The sequence below is a fragment of the Moschus berezovskii genome, chromosome 2 (assembly GCF_049115385.1).
Source record: "Moschus berezovskii isolate FMDL1 chromosome 2, NW_MosBer_1.0, whole genome shotgun sequence".
Lineage (NCBI taxonomy): Eukaryota > Metazoa > Chordata > Mammalia > Artiodactyla > Moschidae > Moschus > Moschus berezovskii.
In genome coordinates, this window is record NC_142461.1 from 74,652,586 (window position 1) to 74,676,475 (window position 23,890).

General features: G+C 44.2%; 1 protein-coding gene across 1 annotated transcript in view; it reads right to left on the reverse strand.

Moving 5' to 3' along the window:
• TMEM163 (transmembrane protein 163) overlaps window positions 1–23,890 on the reverse strand; it is a 281,351-nt gene that overhangs the window by 43,084 nt on the left and 214,377 nt on the right. Inside the window, exon 5 of the mRNA XM_055397815.2 lies at window positions 5,598–5,694. Within this exon, the coding sequence (XP_055253790.2) occupies window positions 5,598–5,694 (97 nt within the window). The remainder of the gene's footprint in view (window positions 1–5,597; window positions 5,695–23,890) is intronic.

Below are 23,890 nucleotides of genomic sequence, written 5' to 3' on the forward strand. Positions count from 1 at the left end.
AGTCACAGACATAATACCAAATCATTGCCACCGCATCTGCGGCAGCACCCACATTCCCCGACTTCTAGAACCATAGTTCATGCAGAGTTTCTGAGAAGGCTCTTTTGGAATCTGCTTCGTCAATGATCCAATGAGACCCATGCAGGCCATGAGGGAGCAAACTTAAGCCATCTGCTCAAGAAGCCCTTGCAGGAAACACTATGGAATCCTTTCAGGGGTCCCCTGAGAACTGCGCTGGCCTGTCTCCTCCAGCATGAGGCCACTGAAGAGCAGGCGACACCATGGCTTAGAGCCAGCTCACTTCACAAGAGGGTGATTCCTAACCACATGGCTTTCTTTCAAAACTCACCCCTCCTCACAAATTATTTGCACTCTGAGAATTGTGCCGGTGACATTAAAAAGAAAGCTGCTGGGGAAACAGGCCTGGGGCAGGGAAAACATTGCTTCAGACAAACCCATGTAACAACTTGATGGGAATCATACATCAAAAGGTAATTCTGGGGACTTCCCTAGTGGTCTAGTGGTTAAGACTTTGTCTTCCAATGCAGGGGGTGCAGGTTCGATCCCTGATTGGCGAGCTAAGATCCTACATACATCATGGCCAAAAAACCAAAACATAAAACAGAAGTAATACTGTAACAAATTCAATAAAGACTTTTAAAATGGTACATATAAAAAAATCTTTTTAAAAAAAGGCAATTCTGCAGATGAGGGCAAGGGTGAAGCTGTAACTTGGACCTAAAATTTAGGACATCAAAACCCTAAACACCAATCTCCCTGGTTTCAACCACCACAAACTATGAGGAACCAAGAGGCACAGACTGCATTTGGTCTGCCGGAAACTAATCACCTGCTCCTAACCAGAGTTCCCCAAATATTTTAAGTATAAATATGCCTTGGTTATTTGATTACATAAATATGCCAGAGTTTCCACAACTCTGAAGGTTTAAAAAACAAACAAATACAACAGACCACCTTACATCTTTCCTTAGAGTTCTGACAGGATAACCATAAACAGATATGATTTTTAAACCCCACACCAGGACTAGTAACATTCAGTGGGTGTGACCCCTACCAGGACAGGGACAGTCTTGGTTCAATCACAGACGTCTTCACCCTCTCTGATCTCACCTAGGCTGGGCACAAGACACCCTAGCAATGATGTGGATTGTAACTTGGTGAGCTTCTTCTCTTAGGAATATTTGTACCATAAGATATAAGTCTGTTTCCAGTTAAAACCTGTTCAGCTTTCAAGACAAAAACAAGAAAGGTCACAAACAGGGTCTGTGAGCACAGCTATCCATTCTACATCAAATAAGCCCTGCCTCACATTAATTTTTAATACCTAAATAAATGAAAATGTCAATGAGCCCAGTGCTGAAAATTCCCACCAATAAACATTTCTTAGAGTGGAGTCAGATTTCGATCCCTTGTAAAATGCAAACATGTTATGTGACTGACATCTTAATTAGTCACACAATACTTTTATGTCTAGATGTGGCTCAGACAGTAAAGAATCTTCCTGCAGTGCAGGAGACCAGGTTTGAGCCCTGGGTTGGGAAGATCCCCTGGAGAAGGGAATGGCTACCCACTCCAGTATTCTTGCCTGGAGAATTCCGTGGAGAGAGAGGCCTGGCAACCTACAGTCCATGGGTTTGCAAAGAGTTGGACACAACTGAGCAACTAATTTTTAAAGGGTTTCCCTGGTGACTCAGACACTAAAGAATCTTCCTGCAGTGCAGCAGACCCGGGTTCGATCCCTGGGTCAGGAAGATCCCCTGGAGAAGGGAATGGCTACCCATCCAGTATTATTGCTCGGAGAATCCCATGGACAGAGGAGCCTGGCAGGCTGCAGTCCATAGAACTGCAAAGAGTCAGACACAACTGAGAAACCAACATGTTCACTTTCACTTTTGTCAAGCTTCAGATTCTGATGGAATGGAACATATGATAGTCAGTCTGATGAAGGAAGACGATGAACAAATCCAGATCCCAGGTAGCCAGGAAGACCAAGGTAAGATAAGGTATAACATATGGAGTATAAGACATGGGATTATTTGCTTAAACCAGTTCTTCTGAAAAAGATGAAATCCATAGGTAGTTACACTGCTGCTGCTGCTGCTGCTAAGTCACTTCAGTCATGTCCGACTCTGTACGACCCCACAGATGGCAGGCGACCAGGCTCCGCCGTCCCTGGGATTCTCCAGGCAAGAACACTGGAGTGGGTTGCCATTTCCTTCTCCAATGTGTGAAAATGAAAAGTGAAAGTGAAGTCGCTCAGTCGTGTCTGACTAGTAGCGACCCCATAGACTGCAGCCTACCAGGCTCCTCTGTCCATGGGATTTTCTAGGCAAGAGTACTGGAGTGGCTTGCCATTGCCTTCTCCGAGGTACACTACTGCCCTGCTATTCATCTTTCATCCGTGTCACTGAGATGTTAGTTGCGATGATAAATAACAGTTAAGATCCTGAGGAGGTACCAAAGGAATGGCTCTAATCTCAGGTTCAGGTTGGCGAGGGATGGGGGCGTTAGGTACACAGGACAACTTACGGCAGTCACTTTAACAGCTCTACTAAATACAGTGTAATGCCCACTCCATTTTCATTCTCCTCATAAAAACACACACGCAAATGCAAGACATTACCCCCAACAGATAACATGTGTTTTTCTAAAAGTGAAACTAAAGGTCTCATAACTTAGACCTTTTATAAGATGGTGCACATAGTCGAGCACAAACCAAGTCACACCCTGAAAGAAGAGCCTGTAATTTTGCATTACATCACTACGCAGCTTGTAAACAGGCGCACCTCATTTCACCGCACTTTGCAGATTATTATTATTATTTTCACAAATTGAAAGTCTGTGGTAACCCTGTGTCCAGTAAGTCTGTTGGCACCACTTTTTCCAACAGCATTTACTCACCTTCTATCCCTGTGTCACATTATGTTAATCCTCAAGATATTTCAAACTTTTAAAACACTTTTATTGGAGGATAGTTGATTTACAATGTGATGTTAGTTTCAGGTGTACAGCAAAGAGAATCAGTGACACGTATACATACTGCTGCTGCTGCTGCTAAGTCGCTTCAGTCGTGTCCAACTCTGTGCGACCCCATAGATAGCAGCCCACCAGGCTCCCCTGTCCCTGGGATTCTCCAGGCAAGAACACTGGAGTGGGTTACAGCCACTCTTTTTTTTAAAAAAAGATTATTTTCTCATATAGGTCATTACAGAGCATTGAGTAGAGTCCCTTGTGCTATACAGCAGGTCCACATTATTTATCTATTTTATATAGATTCATGTATATGTCAATTCCAATCACCCAATTTACTACCCTCCCCACCCCCCGCATTATTATTACATTTCTTACGGTGGTCCGTGATCTTTGATGTTACCATTGCAAACAGATTGTGACTTGCTGAAGTCTCAGATGATAGCTCACATTATCTTTGCAATCAGTTCAGTTCAGTTCAATCGCTCAGTCGTGTCCGACTCTTTGCGACCCCATGAATCACAGCACACCAGGCCTCCCTGTCCATCATCAACTCCCGGAGTTCACTCAAACTCATGTCCATCAAGTTGGTGATGCCATCCATCCACCTCATTCTCTGTCGCCCCCATCTCCTCCCACCCCCAATCCCCCAGCATCAGAGTCTTTTCCAGTGAGTCAACTCATCGCATGAGGTGGCCAAAGTATTGGAGTTTCAGTTTTAGCATCAGTCCTTCCAATGAACACCCAGGATTGATCGCCTCTAGAATGGACTGGTTGGATCTCCTTGCAGTCCAAGGGACTCTCAAGAGTCTTCTCCAGCACCACAGTTCAAAAGCATCAATTCTTCGGCATCAGCTTTCCTCATAGTCCAACTCTCACATCCATACATGACCACGGGAAAAACCATAGCCTTGACTAGAAGGACCTTTGTTGGCAAAGTAATGTCTCTGCTTTTTAATATACGATCTAGGCTGGTCATAACTTTCCTTCCAAGGAGTAAGCGTCTTTTAATTTCATGGCTGCAATCAGCATCCACAGTGATTTTGAAGCCCCAAAAAATAAAGTCTGACACTGTTTCCACTGTTCTTCCATCTATTTCCCATGAAGTAATGGGACCAGATGCCATGATCTTTCTTTTCTGAATGTTGAGCTTCAAGCCAACCTTTTCACTCTCCTCTTTCACTTTCATCAAGAGGCTTTTGAGTTCCTCTTCACTTTCTGCCATAAGGGTGGTGTCATCTGCATATTTGAGGTTATTAATATTTCTCCCAGCAATCTTGATTCCAGCTTGTGCTTCTTCCAGCCCAGCATTCCTCATGATGTACTCTGCATATAAGTTAAATAAGCAAGGTGACAATATACAGCCTTGACGTACTCCTTTTCCTATTTGGAACCAGTCTGCTGTTCCATATCCAGTTCTAACTGTTGCTTCCTGACCTGCATACAGGTTTCTCAAGAGACAGGTCACGTGGTCTGGTATTCCCATCTCTTTCAGAATTTTCCACAGTTTATTGTGATCCACACAGTCAAAGGCTTTGGCATAGTCAATGAAGCAGAAATACATGTTTTTCTGGAACTCTCTTGCTTTCTCCATGATCCAGTGGATGTTGGCAATTTGATCTCTGGTGCCTATGCCTTTTCTAAAACCTGCTTGAATATCTGGAAGTTCATGGTTCACATATTGCTGAAGCCTGGCTTGGAGAATTTTGAGCATGACTTTACCAGTGTGTGAGATGAGTACAACTGTGCGGTAGTTTGAGCATTCTTTGCAATAGGTATTTTTAAATCAAGGTATGTACATTGGTCTTATTCTTTAAGTTATAATACCATTGAACACATAATAAACTACATATAATAGACATAGTATTAACACAACTTCTATGTGCACTGGGAAGCCAATAAAATGTGTGATTTGCTTTATTGCGTTAATTGCTTTATTGTGATGGTCTGGAACTAAAAGCATCATATCTCTGAGGTAAGTCTTAGAGAGAATCATTGTAATAGCAGTATGTTCATCTCCTGATAGGTAAATTAGCCTCCAGGAGACTGTAAAAATATTTTGATATCAGTATTCATAAGATGCAGGGCAAAAATTGAATCAGAGTGAAAAAAAAAAAAAAAGAAATCTGGTGCCTCTCACCGAGAAAATGAGGCAAAAACACACTTCAATATGAAATTGTGTCCTCCAGTTTCTGCTTTTGAATGTTAGTTGTATCAGAAAATCTAATGTGAATAGATTTATGTGCTGAATTGAGATGCAAAGGCAAAAATAATTCTTACTATAAGTATTTGAGTGGATGCAGAACAGATGCAAACAACACAGGCTGGATCACTGCTATATAAAGTCACCTCATTTCTCTTAATATAAAAGACATTAAAAGTAGTCAGAAGACACAGAACACGCACCAGCTCAACTATCTTTTTGTCTTGCCCAGTGCTTTTCTCTGCTGAGTCATTTACATTCTAATATGAAGTCTTCTGGACTCCTAAGATACTGTTTATTTTCTCTGCACCTGCCCAACTTCCCCCAGTAAATCTAGGGTGAGAGGTAACACAAGACGCTGGTACCCTCAGGAAAGAATCTTAAGAAAAAAGAAGAAACTTACCACTTCCGGGAGTAGCTTAGTCGAGAGGTCATGGATGGCTTTGACCACTATACACACAGATGACAGAAGGAATATCACCCCCAAGATGACACAGGCTCTGCAAAGAAACAGAACACTGGGAATCAACTGGGAGAACTCCATCTGGCTAATTCACACAATGACAGTGACAATGACACAACCCAAGGCCCTAGGACCCACCATAATTTGCCATACTCCCACCATGCCCACCCACAGTATCAGAATTAATACTGAATCATTTCCAACACAGTTCAGTGATTTATCATCAAAATCAACCCCATACGAATGGGTCTCACCATCCTACATGACCTCACAGCATCCCACGAATGCTGATATGGAAGGGTCTTCAAGGCCATGGAATCCATTCTCCTGCCTGGCAACACAAGATTTCACCCCTCCTCCAGCTGGAGAGTACAGAGTTTAATAGCAAAGAGTGGAGGTTCTGACGTGAGACTTTCCAAGTTCTATCATTTAACCTGCTGCTTGATCTTGGTCAAGCTACTGAGCATAAAAAATTAATCCATTAATGCTGACTTAAATGATGGAAAAGAAAAGCACACCCTGATGTCTCTTGCTGATAGAACAGGATAGACACTTTTGGATTTTTCTCAAACATAAAAAGAGGAATGATTCAGTAATGACAAAAGAATAGAGTTCATCTGCTGTATTTAAAAGGGGTAATCAACAAATACCTACTGTATAGTATAGGGAACTCTGCTCAATCTTATGTGGCAGCCTGGATGGTAAGGGAGTTTGGTGGGGTGGCGGGGGGTGGATACATATATATGGATTGGGGGGGTGGATACATATATATGGATTGCTGAGTCCCTTCGCTGTCCTCCTGAAACTATCATAACATTGTTAACTGACTATACTCCAAAATAAAAGCAAAAAAATAAAGAGTGTTCATGACAGGATGAAGCAATTCTTTAAAAAAATAAATGAGAGGAGAAAAGGAAGGATGAAGTCAACCAAGACACCATGCACAGGAGAGGTGAGAGCAAGTTAGGAATGAGGTCATGGAAGAAGTCAGAGGACACCCAGCCAGGGGACTGGGGTGGAGCTGGGAGGATGACTACTGGGCTTGGGATGCACCAGCTGGCAACCCAGATACTCACAGGAGGGAAAAAGACAGAAAATGAAAGTAAACCTGAGGAAATGATGATAGAGATACAAGGGTCAAAATACCAAATGAAAACGAAGAGAAACAGAAAAGAAACCAATACAAGAATAACTGCAGTCAGCCCAACATCATTCCTGTCCCAACCTGAGATCACCATCACTTAGCAGCCTTCTCAGCGCTCCTCCCGAGCTACAAAGTAAAACCATTTCTCACTGCCCATGCTTTAATTACCACGTTCTGGACTAGTAGCAGGACCCGAAGTGGCACCTACTTAGAATCCTAACCAGCCTATAGACAGACACCTTTTCCCAAACCTAAGGGTCAGAAATAAGTGGGTAAACAGGCTGCGTGGAGTTCACTCCAAAGGTTTCTTATCAACACATTGGTGGTAGGTTTTATTCTCTCAAAAACACAGATGGGAAGGTACTTCAGCGGCGATCCAGTGGTTATGACTCCACTTTGCAATGCAGGGGGTGTGGGTTTGATCCCTGGTCAGGGAACTAAGATCCCACATGCTATAGCATGAGGTCAAAAAGTAAGATCACAAAATCAAAAACACAGGAAGAAGCAAGCAATGTGGGCTGGGGTGAAACATGCAAGAACAAAGGAAAAGTAATAAGCAGGCTGGGGCTCTTGGTACAGACTTGAGCTAAAGAGAATCCTGGACCTATAAACCATGCAGGTGATCTACCCCGGGTGCCATACATCCTCATAAGGAGCCTGGGGGGAAACATGCACTCAAGGTGGGGGGTGGTGGGGGAGTGGTGGGTGTTAGTGTGTTTGTGTGCGTGTGTGCGGAGAGATTACAGGTAGGTGTGGGGTGGGGGGGGGGGTGGGTGTGGGTGTGTAGAGATTACAGGCAAAAAGCACCCAGGGACACAGCAGCAGAAATGAAGAGCGCTACCTCATGCGACGAGTTGACTCACTGGAAAAAACTCTGATGCTGGAAGGGTTGGGGGCGGGAGAAGACGGGGACGACAGAGAATGAGATGGCTGGATGGCGTCACCGACTCTGTGGACATGAGTTTGAGTGAACTCCGGGAGTTGGTGATGGACAGGGAGGCCTGGCGTGCTGTGATTCATGGGGTCGCAAAGAGTAGGACACGACTGAGCGACTGAACTGAAATGAACTGAACAGTAGGTGGAGTGCCTGGCACCGGTCATCACAGTCCTGGCAGGGTGATCAGGGTGGAGGGGCCCACAGCCAAGAGGGGCATCATAAAGAATGAGACGGCTTCCTGGAGGGCCCTTTAGCGACCAGACACTGGGGCAGGACCAGGGATGCCAGGGCTTGGGGGATCAAAGCTCCCAAAGCAACTGGCCCAAGGCCCAGCTACCCCACAGGGCAGACGACTATGGACACACAGTGCCCAGCACTTGAAGTAACCACTTCTCCCTGCTAGCAAACGGGACCATGAGAGGTGCCATTTCAGAAAAAGAGCCTAAAAGTCAGGCTTCCACTCAAGTGACTAGCACACAAGCTCTCTCTGCTTTACCCTTTCAGATAAATTTAATCTCCAACTCGGTTTTCCAGCCCTCACACTTTACACCCCACTGAGGAATTTTTTGGAACAGTGGCCCAGGGACTGCTCCTCAGGGTCAATTTTATCAGAATCTCTAGGGGTGAATACAGGCATCTGTATTTGCTTTTTAAATTGCTTCTCAGAAACAGTAGAAGACCCACAGACAAAAGAAAACAAATATATATATGATACCAAAGGGAAAGAGTGGGGGAGGGATAAACTAGGAGATTTGAGATTAACACACACACACTACTGTCTTTCGTGGAAAGAGGAGCCTGGCGGACTACAGTCCATGGGGTTGTGTCGAGTTGGACACAATTGAGCACCCATGCTATACTATATATAAAATAGATAAACAGAAAGCTTCTACTGTACAGCACAGGGAACTCTACTCAACATCTTGCAATAACCTATAAGGGTAAAGAATCTGAAAAAGAATGTATGTATGTGTGTATATGGAGTGAAGTGTTAGTTGCTCAGTCGTGTCTGACTCTTTGTGACCCCAAAGACTGTAGCCCGCCAGGCTTCTCTAGAGTCCATGGGATTCTCCAGGGAAGAATACTGGAGTGGATTGTCATTCCCTTCTCCAATATGCATGTATATACATATATATGAAAAAGTGAAAGTGTTAGTCACTCAGTTATATTCGACTCTTTGCAACCGCATGGACTCTAGTCAGCTGGCTCCTCTCTCTATGGAATTTTCCAGGCAAGAATACTGAAATGGGTAGACATTCCTTTCTCCAGGGGATCTTCCTGACCCAGGGATCGAACCCAGATCTCCCACATTGCAGGCGGATTCTTTACCATCTGAGCCACCCGGGAAGATACACAACACACACACACACACACACATATAAAACAGAATCCCTGTGCTATATACCTGAAACTAACACAACACTGTAAACCAACTATACTTCAGTAGAAAAATAAAATAAAGCTCCCCAGGCAATTCCCTGAATAATCTCTCAGGGCTGAGTCCCAGGCCTAGTTCAAGGGAAGGCCCTGTCCTTAGTGAGCTTCCACTATGGGGGAAAATCCATCCTTCTCTGAACAGAAGGGAGCAGTCACCGCCCCCCCAGCTGCTGAGGAAGGAGGGGTCTAATGTTCCCTAAGAAACCTGCAGCGCACCCGTTACTTGATCAGTCTTCTCTCACTGAGGCAGGGGAGAACCCAAGTGAGAGGCATTACTTGGGTGCTAAGCCTTCTGTAGAGCATTTACCACAACATCCTCAAGAAGCCTCCATCTCCAAATTCCTCAGAGGGGACAGGAACAAACGTCTGAGCTGCTTCCTGACAGAGACCAGTGATGCTGCAGGACTCTATCTTTCTCCCAGTCAACACAGGCACACCTTGATAATGCACAAAAAGTGGATTTGGGTTTTGTTGGATTCTGTTAAGGAGACAGGTATAAAAGATGCAATGGTTTCCTGACATAATATCTTGCTTATATATCTTTAATCAAAACTACCTAGAACTTCCTTAAGGGTAAGAACCATATTTTCATATTTCAGTATCTACAGAAGCACCTGGCAGGTGCCCCTGCATGCATCTGTAGAGTATATGTAATCATTAACTGATTGGAGCCACAAATGGGGTCCACCCATGAAGGTTTGACTCTCCCTGAAATGAAGTGTTAGTTGCTCAGTCATGTCCAACTCTTTGTGGCCCCATGGACTGTAGCCTGCCAGGCTCCACTGTCCATGGAATTTTCTAGGCAAGAATACTGGAGTGGGTTGCCATTTCCTTTTTCAGTGAATCTTCCCCACCCAGGGATCGAACCTGGGTGTCCTGCGTTGAAGGGAGATTCTTTACCAGCTGAGCCACCTATATTAACTAACTGATTACCTAACCACTGACTGATTTGTAAGTTCCCCCCCACAGAGTTTAAAAGGGCATAAACCACTTACCACTGGGGATGGGAAGAGGAAAGAGACTCCTAACACTTGAGCCAAAATGCCTATGGAATAGCCCACACTGTAAAACAACTCCGAAATGTAATAAAAAAAAAAATCCAAAGAAATTGATGATTTGTTTGTTCATGTTGAATTTTACAGATCTGTCATCATATTTGCCTCAAAAATATACTTACAAATATGCTCCAAATGTTTTAAAAACCTATTTTCATCTTCTTTTAAATGTGTTGCAAATTCAGAAGCCAGTCACTCTTTCATCAACACTGCTGGAAGCCTGTGTGTCAGAGCTCCCCCATAGCTGAAAGCAGCTATTATTAGCTGAGCGTGTGATGCTGTTTTTTTAACATGTTATTAATAATATATTGTGTTTACACAGCAGCTTTCTCCTCAGGCACTCAGAGTTCTGCACATCAGCTTCCAAATGCCCTGGTGGCCACTGACCAGACCTAGGTTTTTGTTTTTCTGTTATTTCATGGACTGGAGGGGTCAGGGTGGGGAGAGGTTTGTTTCACAGACACAAGAAGTCAAAATGGGATTCTGGAGGATTGGCAGGCTTCCCCAAGGTCACCCCAGGAATCTGAAGTCCACCCAGAAATAGAAGCCAGGTCTCCTGACGTCCTCCCAGTGGTCAGCCTCCCTGGCCACTCAAAGGCTCTGGGCCTTCACGTGACATCCTCACGCCACCACTGCCCTGGGACTGCAGTGATCTCCCGGAAGCAGAGAAGATTTGGGTCAGGAGCAAATGCTGCAAATATGGCTGCTTCCGAATGGGCAAGTGTGGGCTGCTTCCTGGTTTGTGGGGAGGTGGTGAGGGATGGGGGAAGGGACCTGCTCCATCAGAGCACCACAGCCTTCACCTGGAGAGGCTGGCCTGGCAGGGAAAGAAGGCAGTGTAGAGCCAGGTCACTGCAGTGAACACAACTCCTGCTCCTCCCTCCAGCCCAAACCCTACAGCAGGAAAACACTGAGTCAGAAAGAAGCAAAGGATGGCTTTTGTAATTTTCTGGATTGTTTCTTAATCCATGTACTGGCTTATTTAAGAGCTCTTCCATCCTCACTATACATCTGCCTTCCCTACTGTAGTTTTCCCTTTCCTAGATACAAATGCCCATACATAAAACAGATAAGTAACAAGGATTTACTACATAACACAGGAAATGATACCCAATATCTTGTAGTAACCTTTAATGGAATATAATCTACAAACAAAATCGAATCACTATGCTATATATCTGAAATTAACATAATGGTGATGGACAGGGAGGCCTGGCATGCTGTGATTCATGGACTCGCGAAGAGTCGGTCACGACGGAACATGATATTATAAATCAACTATATTTCAATTAAAAATAATAAAATTGGGGGGGAGGGATAAATTGGGAGGTTGGGATTGATGTATACACACTACTAACTAATAAGGACCTACTGTACAGCACAGGGAACTCAGCAGTCTCTAATGGCCTATACAAGAAAAGAACCTAAAAAAACAGTGGATGTCACTGATTCACTTTGCTTACACCTGAAACTAACCCAACATCATAAATCAACTATAGTATGCTCAATACAACTTTAAAAAATACAAGATAAAAGAAATAAAACTTAAGTGAGTAAAAGAAAGAGGCAAATGAACTGCTTGTTACTGCTGTTCTTCAGTCACTCAGTTGAGTCTGGCTCTTTGTGACCCCAGGGACTGCAGCACAACAGGCTTCCCTGTCCTTCACTATCTCCCAGAGCTTTCACAAACTCATGTCCATTGAGTGGGTGATGCCATTCAACCATCTCATCCTCTGTCATCCCTTTCTCCTCAAATGAGCTGCTGCCCGTCCTTCAACACAATCTCCCAATCCAGACTGAAGCTGCATTTAAATTCTCACAGGACCAGTGATTATAAAAGCGTGGTCCATGGACCAGCAGTCTCCACATCACCTGGGAACTTGTTAAAAATGAAAATGCCGGAGGTCAACCCAGACCTACTGAATCAGAAACTCTGCAGACGGGGATCCAGCAATCTGTATTTTAATAAGTCCCTCAGACATTCACTGCAGTTTGAGAAACACTGTAGTATTAATCTTGTCAAAGATATATTTATTAATAATATCTGAAAGATAAGTAAAATCCAAAGAAATAGTTGAAGCCACTGGTATTTTTTTTCTTCTCCTAAAAGCTGCAAATTTCTTCAGCATTGTAAATCTATCACCTTGCAGTCAGCATTAATTTTTGCCTCTGAAATTGTACAGGAAACCAACTGGCAGACACTGTCACATCCCAAATGAGAGAAGGTTGGAAGTTTGGTCCCTGGTCAACGGTAGCCTTAAAGGCCTGAAATCATATGAATAAAGCCTGGGTCTTATCATATCAATTCTAAGTTATTTGCCAAAGAGAAACTTCTTCTAATCATCCCCTAATTTACAAAAGCCTTAAAACACAGTTGCTCTGGCACTTTACCAGTTCAGTCCACAGCTTCAAGTGTAATGTTTTATCATTTTCCACCCCAGCCTCCAAAGCACTTGTAATCTGGGTTCATCTTCAATCAAACATGAAATAAGAAAAAACGAAAGACAGTCAAGTGGCAAGTACACGTGGTTCTTCGGGATGTGGTTCTTAGGGATTTCTAATGCTGTTTCATTCTAGCTGGTCCTCTCTTACTCCACGTAGCCTGCCATTTTAAGTACAACAACACACAAAATCAGTTAGGAGACAAGAGAAAGTGCGCCAGGAATGCCACGAGCCATTTCTCATTCTCTATAATGGCTTTGCCAAACAGTCAACATTTGATTCAAGACTCCCTGCCTCCCTTCATGCCTGGTTGCCAACACGCACCCCCTCTTCCACGGCAGGAGCCTGCTCCCCTCCTCTTTCTGTCCTTCGTCATCTTACCTGCTTGACCCTCATGGGCTCTAAATCTCCACCTCCTCTCTCTACCTATGTCCTCCTCTCTCTCCTCTCTTTAGCTTTAACCTCATCCACCTGCTGTTTTGTGAACAGGCTGTGGTGAGGGGGAGGGTGGCTTGGACCAGGGATGGCTACTCAGGCTAGAGCTCTACAGGCACGTGGTCACACAAATAAGGTCATCCATCTCCTCAACACTGAATCACTAAGAACCTCTCCTTACTCAACAAGTGAACAATACACAAGCTGACTAATCCTATCCAAGTGGAATCTCACTGACATAGGACTTTCTTCTTGGCTTCAATTTTAGGGACAAAAATCAGCATGGGAGATTTGTTAAAGACTCAGATTCTAGAGCAGTGCAGACCAATAAAATTCAAGATGTTTCATTCTGTTCTGTTCAAAAGGGTAGCCACTACCCACATGCGGCAACAGAGACTTCAAATGTGGCCAATGCAATGGAAGAAATGAAATTTTAACTGCAAATGACCACATGTGGTTAGTGACTACCATATTGAACAGTGGAACTCTAATGGTTGGGCTGAAAACAGACATTCACCAAAAAATCTGTTTAGTTTAAATATATATATATATATGGAGAGAGAGAGAGACGAACAATCAGGTAAGTTGATGTGGGCCAGCAGTAAGTAGCAGCAGCGTTAGTCGCTCAGTCGTATCTGACTCTGCGATCCCATGGACTATAGCCTGCTAAGCTCCTATGTCCATGGAATGCTCCAGGCAAGAATACTGTAGTGGGCTGCCATTGCCTTCTCCAGGGGATCTTCCCAACTCAGGGACTGAACTCAGGTCTCCTGCATTGCAGGCAAATTCTTTACCATCTGAGCCATCTGGAAGTCCAGCAGGTTCTACTCTAAAAAAAACCTTGTGAAGGGACATCATGCCTTTGGTACCTTTCTTCAATCAATGCATCACCTCTCTCCTTCCAGTTAACCTCCAACTCCCAGGTTTACATGCCTCACTCTTGATCTCACCTAATCTCAAGCAATCCCAGTACATCTCCTGCTCCTCTGGGATAACTGCATTCACTCACATTTCAAGGTGAGTGGAATGCCAAGGTAAGAAAACAAAACCTATCCCCAGCCTCCTGAGAGCACACACCTGGGACAGGAAACCTGAAAACCATTACTGGACAGTCATTAGGAGTGAAAGTGAAAACTGATAATGGACAAAGAACAAACTGAAGAAAGAAACCAAAGTGATGAAACACAACCTGGGGACAGAGTGGGAAGGAAGGATGATGCTGTGGCGTGACAGTTCAGCTGGGTCTGGAGGACTAGACATGAGTCATCAAGTAGAGAAGCTGGAAGGCTGTGGAGGGCACTCCAGGCAGAGGGAACCTCATAAGTAAAAACGTGAAGACCTAACATTGTGCGGCCCTGCTTCTATGGCCATCCAAAGTGGAGATGCTCTTCCTGGAGCATCAGGCTAGGGGAGCAGCCGCACAAGAGCCACACGAGGAAGGGCCCTCTGTGTCCTGGAAGTCCCCTTGAGATGGCGGGCACAATATCACCCACGATACGCACAGTGCTTTTTCTGCATCTATTGAGATGATAATGCGATCTTTGTCTTTCCTCCCTTTTGTTTGTGTGGTGAGTCACACTGATTGATCTGCATGTGTTGAACCAGCCTTAGGAACTTGGGATGAATCCCACTTGGTCGTGGCGTATGAGTTTTTTTATATTGCTGGATACAGTTTGCTAAGAAATTTGTTAAGCATTTTTGCATCTATATTCAAAGATACTGGTCCATAATTTTGTTTGGCAGTATCCTTGTCTGGTTTTGATATCAGATTGATGGTGGCTTCAGAGAATCTCTTTAGGAGTGTTCCTTCCTCTTCACAATTTTTTGGAAGAATTTGACAACATGATATTTACAAAGAATCTTAGGCAGTACATAGACCAGTCTGTATTATACATAATAGTTATATACTTTAATATACATTAGAAAAACTGATTTTTACCCCATGCCTACAAGGATTATATTGCTGAAGGAAAAAATGTCAAATATGATTATGTTTAAATAAATGTTAAGTAAGTAACAGCATAGGTGGTACAGCACAAATCATCAGGGTGGAACAGACATGTCTAAGGCTGAGGAAGCCTGTAGTGGTGACAGGAAGTTGTTAAACAGTTTTAAGCAAGGGAGGCACATGATGTGATCTGGGCTTTACAAAGACCTTCTGACGGGGGAGTTTGGCAGAGTTGAAGGGAAGGAAACCAGAAGCAAGGAAATCAGCTGGGAGACAAGGCTAGTAGTAGTCAAGGAAATGAGTGATGACCCCTTACAGAGTAGCCGTGACAGCTGAGAGGGATCAATAGGAAAGACCCTGCGGAGGCAGAAGGGATGGACCCTGGTAACCAACTGGACAGCAGAGAAGGATACCAGGAAAACCTGATCTTTCTTTCCAAAAGGAAAGAGGTAGTGGCACATCCCAAAGCAGGAGGAGTGAGACCAGGGTGGGGAGCTGGTGGTGAGTCTAGTCTAGGACTCACAAAGCTCAAGGAGCAATTGAAACAGACACATGTACTCCAATGTTCATTGCAGCACTATTTATAATAGTCAGGACATGGAAGCAACCTAGATGTCCATCTGCAGACGAATGGGTAAGAAAGCTTTGGTACATATACACAATGGAGTATCACTCAGCCATTAAAAAGAATACATTTGAATTAGTTCAAATGAGGTGGATGAAACTGGAGCCTATTATACAGAGTGAAGTAAGCCAGAAAGAAAAACACCAATACAGTATACTAACACATATATATGGAATTTAGAAAGATGGTAATGATAACCCTGTATCAGTTCAGTTCAGTTCAGTTCAGTCGCTCAGTCGTGTCCGACTCTCCGCGACCCCATGAATCACAGCACGCCAGGCCTCCCTGTCCATCACCAACTCCCGGAGTACACTCAAACTCATGTCCACAGAGTCGGTGATGCCATCCAGCCATCTCATTCTCCGTCGTCCCCTTCTCCTCCCGCCCCCAACCTTTCCCAGCATCAGAGTCTTTTCCAGTGAGTCAACTCGTCTCATGAGGTGGCCAAAGTATTGCAGTTTCAGCTTTAGCATCAGTCCCTCCAATGAACATCCAGGATTGATCTCCTTTAGAATGGACTGGTTGGATCTCCTTGCAGTATAAGGGACTCTCAAGAGTCTTCTCCAACACCACAGTTCAAAAGCATCGATTCTTCGGCGATCAGCTTTCTTCACAGTCCAACTCTCACATCCATACATGACCACGGGAAAAACCATTGCCTTGACTAGACGGACCTTGGTCGGCAAAGTAATGTCTCTGCTTTTTAATATACTATCAAGGTTGGTCATAACTTTCCTTCCAAGGAGCAAGCGTCTTTTAATTTCATGGCTGCAATCAGCATCTGCAGTGATTTTGGAGCCCAAAAAAACAAAGTCTGACACCGTTTCCACTGTTTTTCCATCTATTTCCCATGAAGTGATGGGACCAGATGCCATGATCTTTGTTTTCTGAATGTTGAGCTTCAAGCCAACCTTTTCACTCTCCTCTTTCACTTTCATCAAGAGGCTTTTGAGTTCCTCTTCACTTTCTGCCATAAGGGTAGTGTCATCTGCATATCTGAGGTTATTGATATTTCTCCCAGCAATCTTGATTCCAGCTTGTGCTTCTTCCAGCCCAGCGTTCCTCATGATGTACTCTGCATATAAGTTAAATAAGCAAGGTGACAATATACAACCTTGACGCACTCCTTTTCCTATTTGGAACCAGTCTGTTGTTCCATGACCGGTTCTAACTGTTGCTTCCTGACCTGCATACAGGTTTCTCAAGAGGCAGGTCAGGTGGTCTGGGATTCCCATCTCTTTCAGAATGTTCCACAGTTTATTGTGATCCACACAGTCAAAGGCTTTGGCATAGTCAATGAAGCAGAAATAGATGTTTTTCTGAAACTCTCTTGCTTTCTCCATGATCCAGCGGATGTTGGCAATTTGATCTCTGGTGCCTCTGCCTTTTCTAAAACCTGCTTGAACATCTGGGAGTTCACGGTTTACATACTGCTGAAGCCTGGCTTGGAGAATTTTGAGCATGACTTTACTAGCGTGTGAGATGAGTGCAATTGTGCGGTAGTTTGAGCAATCCCTTAGAAGAAATGGAGTAGCCATCATGGTAAACAAAAGAGTCCGAAATGCAGTACTTGGATGCAATCTTAAAAATGACAGGATGATTTCTGTTCGTTTCCAAGGCAAACCATTCAATATTACAGTAATCCAGGCCTATGCCCCAACCAGTAATGCTGAAGAAGCCGAAGTTAATTGGTTCTATGAAGACCTACAAGACCTTTTAGAACTAACACCCAAAAAAGATGTCCTTTTCGTTATAGGGGACTGGAATGCAAAAGTAGGAAGTCAAGAAACACCTGGAGTAACTGGCAAATTTGGCCTTGGAGCACGGAATGAAGCAGGGCAAAGGCTAATAGAGTTTTGTCAAGAGAATGCACTGGTCATAGCAAACACCCTCTTCCAACAACACAAGAGAAGACTCTACACATGGACATCACCAGATGGTCAACACCGAAATCAGATTGATTATATTCTTTGCAACCAAAGATGGAGAAGCTGTATACAGTTAGCGAAAACAAGACCAGGAGCTGACTGTGGCTCGGATCATGAACTCCTTATTGCGAAGTTCAGACTTAAATTGAAGAAAGTAGGGAAAACCACTAGACCATTCAGATATGACCTCAATCAAATCCCTTATGATTATGCAGTGGAAGTGAGAAATAGATTTAAGGGACTGGACCTGATTGATAGAGTGCCTGATGAACTCTGGACGGAGGTTCGTGACATTGTACAGGAGACAGGGACCAAGACCATCCCCATGGAAAAGAAATGCAAAAGAGCGAAATGGCTGTCTGAGGAGGCCTTACAAATAGCTGTAAAGAGAAGAGAGGCGAAAAGCAAAGGAGAAAAGGAAAGATATAAGCATCTGAATGCAGAGTTCCAAAGAATAGCAAGGAGAGATAAGAAAGCCTTCCTCAGTGATCAATGCAAAGAAATAGAGGAAAACAACAGAAAAGGAAAAACAAGAGACCTCTTCAAGAAAATTAGAGATTCCAAGGGAACTTTTCATGCAAAGATGAGCTCGATAAAGGACAGAAATGGTATGGACCTAACAGAAGCAGAAAATATTAAGAAGAGGTGGCAGGAATACACAGAAGAACTGTACAAAAAAGATCTTCACGACCAAGATAGTCACGATAATGTGATCACTGACCTAGAGCCAGACATCTTGGAATGTGAAGTCAAGTGGGCCTTAGAAAGCATCACTACGAACAAAGCTAGTGGTGGTGATGGAATTCCAGTTGAGCTATTTCAAGTCTTGAAAGATGATGCTGTGAAAGTGCTGCACTCAATATGCCAGCAGATTTGGAAAACTCAGCAGTGGCCACAGGACTGGAAGAGGTCAGTCTTCATTCCAATCCCAAAGAAAGGCAATGCCAAAGAATGCTCAAACTACCGCACAACCCTGTATACGAGACAGCAAAAGAGACACAGGTGTATAGAACAGTCTTTGGGACTCTGTGGGAGACGGTGAGGGTGGGATGATTTGGGAGAATGACATTGAAACATGTATATTATTATATGTGAAACGAATCTCCAGTCCAGGTTCGACGCATGATACAGGATGCTCGGGGCTGGTGCACAGGGATGACCCAGAGGGAGGATAAGGGGAGCAGGGAGATGGGTTCAAGAAGGGGAACACATGTACACCCGGGGCAGATTCATGTCAACGTACGGCAAAACCAACCAATATAATATTGTAAAGTAATTCCGTTCTGTTCAGTCGCTTAGTCGTGTCCGACTCTTTGTGACCCCGTGGACTGTAGCCTACGGGCTTCTCCATCCATGGGATTCTCCAGGCAAGAATACTGGAGTGGGTTACCATTTCCTTCTCCAGGGGATCTTCCCAACCCAGGGATTGAACCCGGGTCTCCCACATTGGAGGCAGACGCTTTAACCTCTGAGCTACCAGGGAAGCCCTGTAAAGTAATTAGCCTCCAATTAAAAAAAAATTTTAAAAAAAAACTGAATATTAAAAAAAAGAAAAAGAAACAAAAGGAGCAATGTCCAGACAGCCAGATACCTAGAGTTTAGTGGAAGCAGCATCACTCAAGCCTTGCTGCCCAGGGCCACTTTTCTGGGTCCCTAGGTCTCAGAATGCTGTTTCTTGGGTATAGAGAGATGCAAGGAGAGAAAGGAACTGGGAACTACCTTCCTAGTGACTGCCAGACCCCACCCAGTACCTCCACTTCCCATATATGCTGCAAGGGGTCTGTATGCTGAGACCCAAGAGTCTTATCAGTCTCCTTGAATCCACAATTACCAGTTGACGCCTTCAGTGTTCGATGCCAGGATTCAGCACCAAAGAAGCACATGAATAACAGCCTGTTCTCATGCAGCTTACACAGGGAGGGACAGACAATAAGCATGCGAACAAACGAGAACATTCTACAGACGGAAAGCAGCACAAAGGAGGAGAGCAGCAGGTGTGTATTCCACACACGGTCATCACCCTTCTCCAAGGAGGGGGCGTTGAACCGCAGACCTGAGAGATGGGAGAGTGAACTCAACAGCTACCCGCGGATGAGCACTCTAGACAGAAAGCACGAGGCGCAAAGGCGCCCATGCAGGCGAGACAGGAAGATATGAGCGCAGCCATTCCGGAAATAAGGCCAAGAAACAGCCTTGGGCGAAACAGGCCTTGGCAACTAAAGAACAAATGCCCAAGTCCCAGAGACAAAAGCCAGACTTGCAGGGATAAAATATTAAGTTTACCTGTGTTACACTCAAGAATATACTTAGTTGCCAGAAGACAAGAAGTTCAACTATCAGTTCAGTTCAGTTCAGTCGCTCAGTCGTGTCCGACTCTCCGTGACCCCATGAATCACAGCACGCCAGGCCTCCCTGTCCATCACCAACTCCCGGAGTTCACTCAAACTCATGTCCACAGAGTCGGTGATGCCATCCAGCCATCTCATTCTCTGTCGTCCCCTTCTCCTCCCGCCCCCAACCTTTCCCAGCATCAGAGTCTTTTCCAGTGAGTCAACTCGTCACATGAGGTGGCCAAAGTATTGAAGTTTCAGCTTTAGCATCAGGCCTTCCAATGAACACCCACGATTGATCTCCTTTAGAGTGGACTGGTTGGATCTCCTTGCAGTATAAGGGACTCTCAAGAGTCTTCTCCAACACCACAGTTCAAAAGCATCAATTCTTCGGCGATCAGCTTTCTTCACAGTCCAACTCTCACATCCATACATGACCACGGGAAAAACCACAGCCTTGACTAGACGGACCTTGGTTGGCAAACTAATGTCTCTGCGTTTTAATATACTATCTAGGCTGGTCATAACTTTCCTTCCAAGGAGTAAGCGTCTTTTAATTTCCTGGCTGCAATCAGCATCTGCAGTGATTTTGGAGACCCAAAAAATAAAGTCTGACACTGTTTCCACTGTTTTTCCATCTATTTCCCTTGAAGTGATGGGACCAGATGCCATGATCTTTGTTTTCTGAATGTTGAGCTTCAAGACAACCTTTTCACTCTCCTCTTTCACTTTCATCAAGAGGCTTTTGAGTTCCTCTTCACTTTCTGCCATAAGGGTGGTGTCATCTGCATATCTGAGGTTATTGATATTTCTCCCGGCAATCTTGATTCCAGCTTGTGCTAAAAAAGTTTAATAAGACTGCCTTACTTATTTATGCATGCCGTGCAGCATGCGGGATCTTAGTTCCCCGACCAGGGATTGAATCCACTGCCCCCTACCCTGGAAGCATGAAGTCTTAACCACTGAACTGCCAGGGAAGTCCCTCAACTCTAAACTTTAGACATATCTGCTCAGATGTTTTCTCGCAGAAAATTCTCCTGCACTCCTTTCCCTTCACAGAAACGCTCCTTATTCTTGATATCCAGTTGGAGCCACCTGCTGCTAATCAAAAAAGGTGGAAAATTTCTGGAAATCATCAGTGATCATGAGGCAAACCCTCCCTTTTGTTATAAAAGCAACTTGTCCCTTCTACTTAGGGAGCTGGCACTACTGTTTTCTGCCTTCTCCCTTGTGCACAAGTTCCCTCTCTTGGTGTTGCCGCTGAAGGATCTGGAAAGGGCCTGGTAACAGAGGGAACCCAGCATTTTCAATGAACAGAGATGGAGCCCTCCTGACTGGCATACATGGTCATATGAGGACTTGGCTTTTATTTTGAGTAGGATGGGAAACCAACAATGGATTGAACAGAGAAATGACTCACATTATTTTTCGCAGGATCAATGTGGCTGCTCTGTTGAGAGCAGAACAAGGAGGGCCATTGGTGGAGGCAGGGAGGCCAAGGGAAGATAATGCTGCCAGAACAAGAACCAGTGTTTGTACTCAGTCACTAAGTCATACATATCCAACTGTTTGTGACCCAGTGGACTGCAGCCTGGAATTCTCCAGGCAAGAATATGGGAGTGCGTTGCCATTTCCTTCTCCCGGGGATCTTCCCAACCCCAGGATCGAACCCACATCTGTGTCTCCTTCATTGCAGATGGATTCTTTTACCCCCTGAGCGATCAGGGAAGCTCCCTTTCTCAAAATCTACCTGCCCCCACATTTTACTAGGAGTTATCCCAAATCTCTAAGAGATAAGAAAGGAAGTTATAAGAAGAAAAAAACCAAAACCAAATGGGACAAGTTGGAACCAAGATCGTGACATATCTGACCTCCAACACAGTCTCATTATACGCTGATTTTATTACATTAGCATGACACACCTACTTACATCATGATCAGAAATCAAGGACCAAAAGAGGACAAGACTGACGTCTTATCCTGACCAAAAGAGGGTAAGACTGACCCATGCCATCAAAAGCGCTACCCCTTCCCTGGTGAACTGGTACACATGCCTCCCCCTCACCAACCTCACTCCTCCTCCCTTTGTCTCTACTGTTTAAAATCAAATCCCATCTCACCAAGGGATGAGAAGCTGATTTGTGAACACAGTTCCTGCCTCTCCATTTTCAGACCACTGAGTAAAGCCTGCACTGCTTCAGCTTTGGTTTCATTTTTGACTATAAGAACCGGAACAGAAATAGAACCTTCGCCACAGCCCTGGGTCCTAGCAGAGCACACAAGGCTTAATTCTTTAACAATGGTCTTGGAAAGAGATGCTGCTAGAAGAGGGCAGGAGAAGTGGAGATAGGGAGAGAGGCCTGGTTTCTACCAGCTCTTGAGAGACCCAAGGCAAATGTACTGACAGTCACTGTTTTCAACCTAGGGAAGTACAAAGTGAATTGGTGGGCTTTAAAGAGATTTAAAAAGGACTTTCAGGGTAATACTTGTTTTTCAGGAGAATAAGAAATCTTACTACTTAAGCACACTGGTTACCCAGAGTGAACCATTTAAGTATATTTAAGTCAAGTTTATATGTAAGATTATATTCAGTGTCAATTATTTGTGCACCAATCTCAATTTTTTTTTTCTTAAACAAATACTGAATGTTAGAGCTTCCCTGGTAGCTCAGTGGTAAAAGAATCCACCTGCCAATGTAGGAGATGCAGGTTCAATCCCTGGATCAGGAAACAGCAACCCACTCCAGTATTCTTGCCTAGAGAATCCCATGGACAGAGGAGCCTGGTGGGCTACAGTCCATGGGGTCGCAAAGAGGCATATAAGAATTAGAGAGTAAATAACAACAAATACTGAATGTTTTCAGTATGCTGGTCTACACACAGAATATACGCAAGGAGACACCCAATAAGAGGGATGACAGTGTCTGCAGAAAATATGTGGAGAACAGAAGCTTGCTTTTCCCTATAAACCCTAGCATGCATGTTACGTATTTTGTAAACAACGTATGGGTACCACCTATCAAAATAAATACTACATCAATGTTGAGACTGATTGACGGAAATACTTCCAGATGCAAAGAAACCTGGATTACACTAGATACAATGACAAATAAGACACAGTCCTTTTACTCAAAGAGTAGAAAAAGGGGATATTTATTAATAAATCACAGGAATAGTCCTAGAGAAGCTCAGATTTAAGTTGACTGAAAGAACCAAAAGAAGTCAGCTTGGCAGAAGAGTATGTTTCAGGGAAACTATGTCCAGAGGCCTGTCAGAATCCATTCATCTAGCACATTTCCCTGCAAGCCTTCTTTGTGTCAGGCACTATTCTAGGGAGAGGCCACACAGACATATGGGGCAAGAACCTTCCAGGCAGAGCGGGGAGCAAGGCTCTGAGGCAGAAGTCTGATTGACTTGATGGAAGAACATCAAGGTGGCCAGAGGGCTGAAGATGAAGCAGGAAAATGGTAGATGAAGGCAGAGGCCAAGGGTCATGTCAAGTCTTAAAGCCACTGTAAAGGTTTAGCTATTTACACAGACTGGAATGGGAAATAGATGGGAAAACAGTGGAAACAGTGTCAGACTTTATTTTGGGGGGCTCCAAAATCACTGTGGATGCTGATTGCAGCCAGGAAATTAAAAGACGCTTACTCCTTGGAAGGAAAGTTATGACCAACCTAGACAGCATAATAAAAAGCAGAGACATTACTTTGCCAACCAAGGTCCGTCTAGTCAAGGCTATGGTTTTTTCCGTGGTCATGTATGGATGTGAGAGTTAGACTGTGAAGAAAGCTGATCGCCGAAGAATTGATGCTTTTGAACTGTGGTGCTGGAGAAGACTCTTGAGAGTCCCTTGGACTGCAAGGAGATCCAACCAGTCCATTCTAAAGGAGATCAGTCCTGGGTGTTCATTGGAAGGACTGATGCTAAAGCTGAAACTGCAATACTTTGGC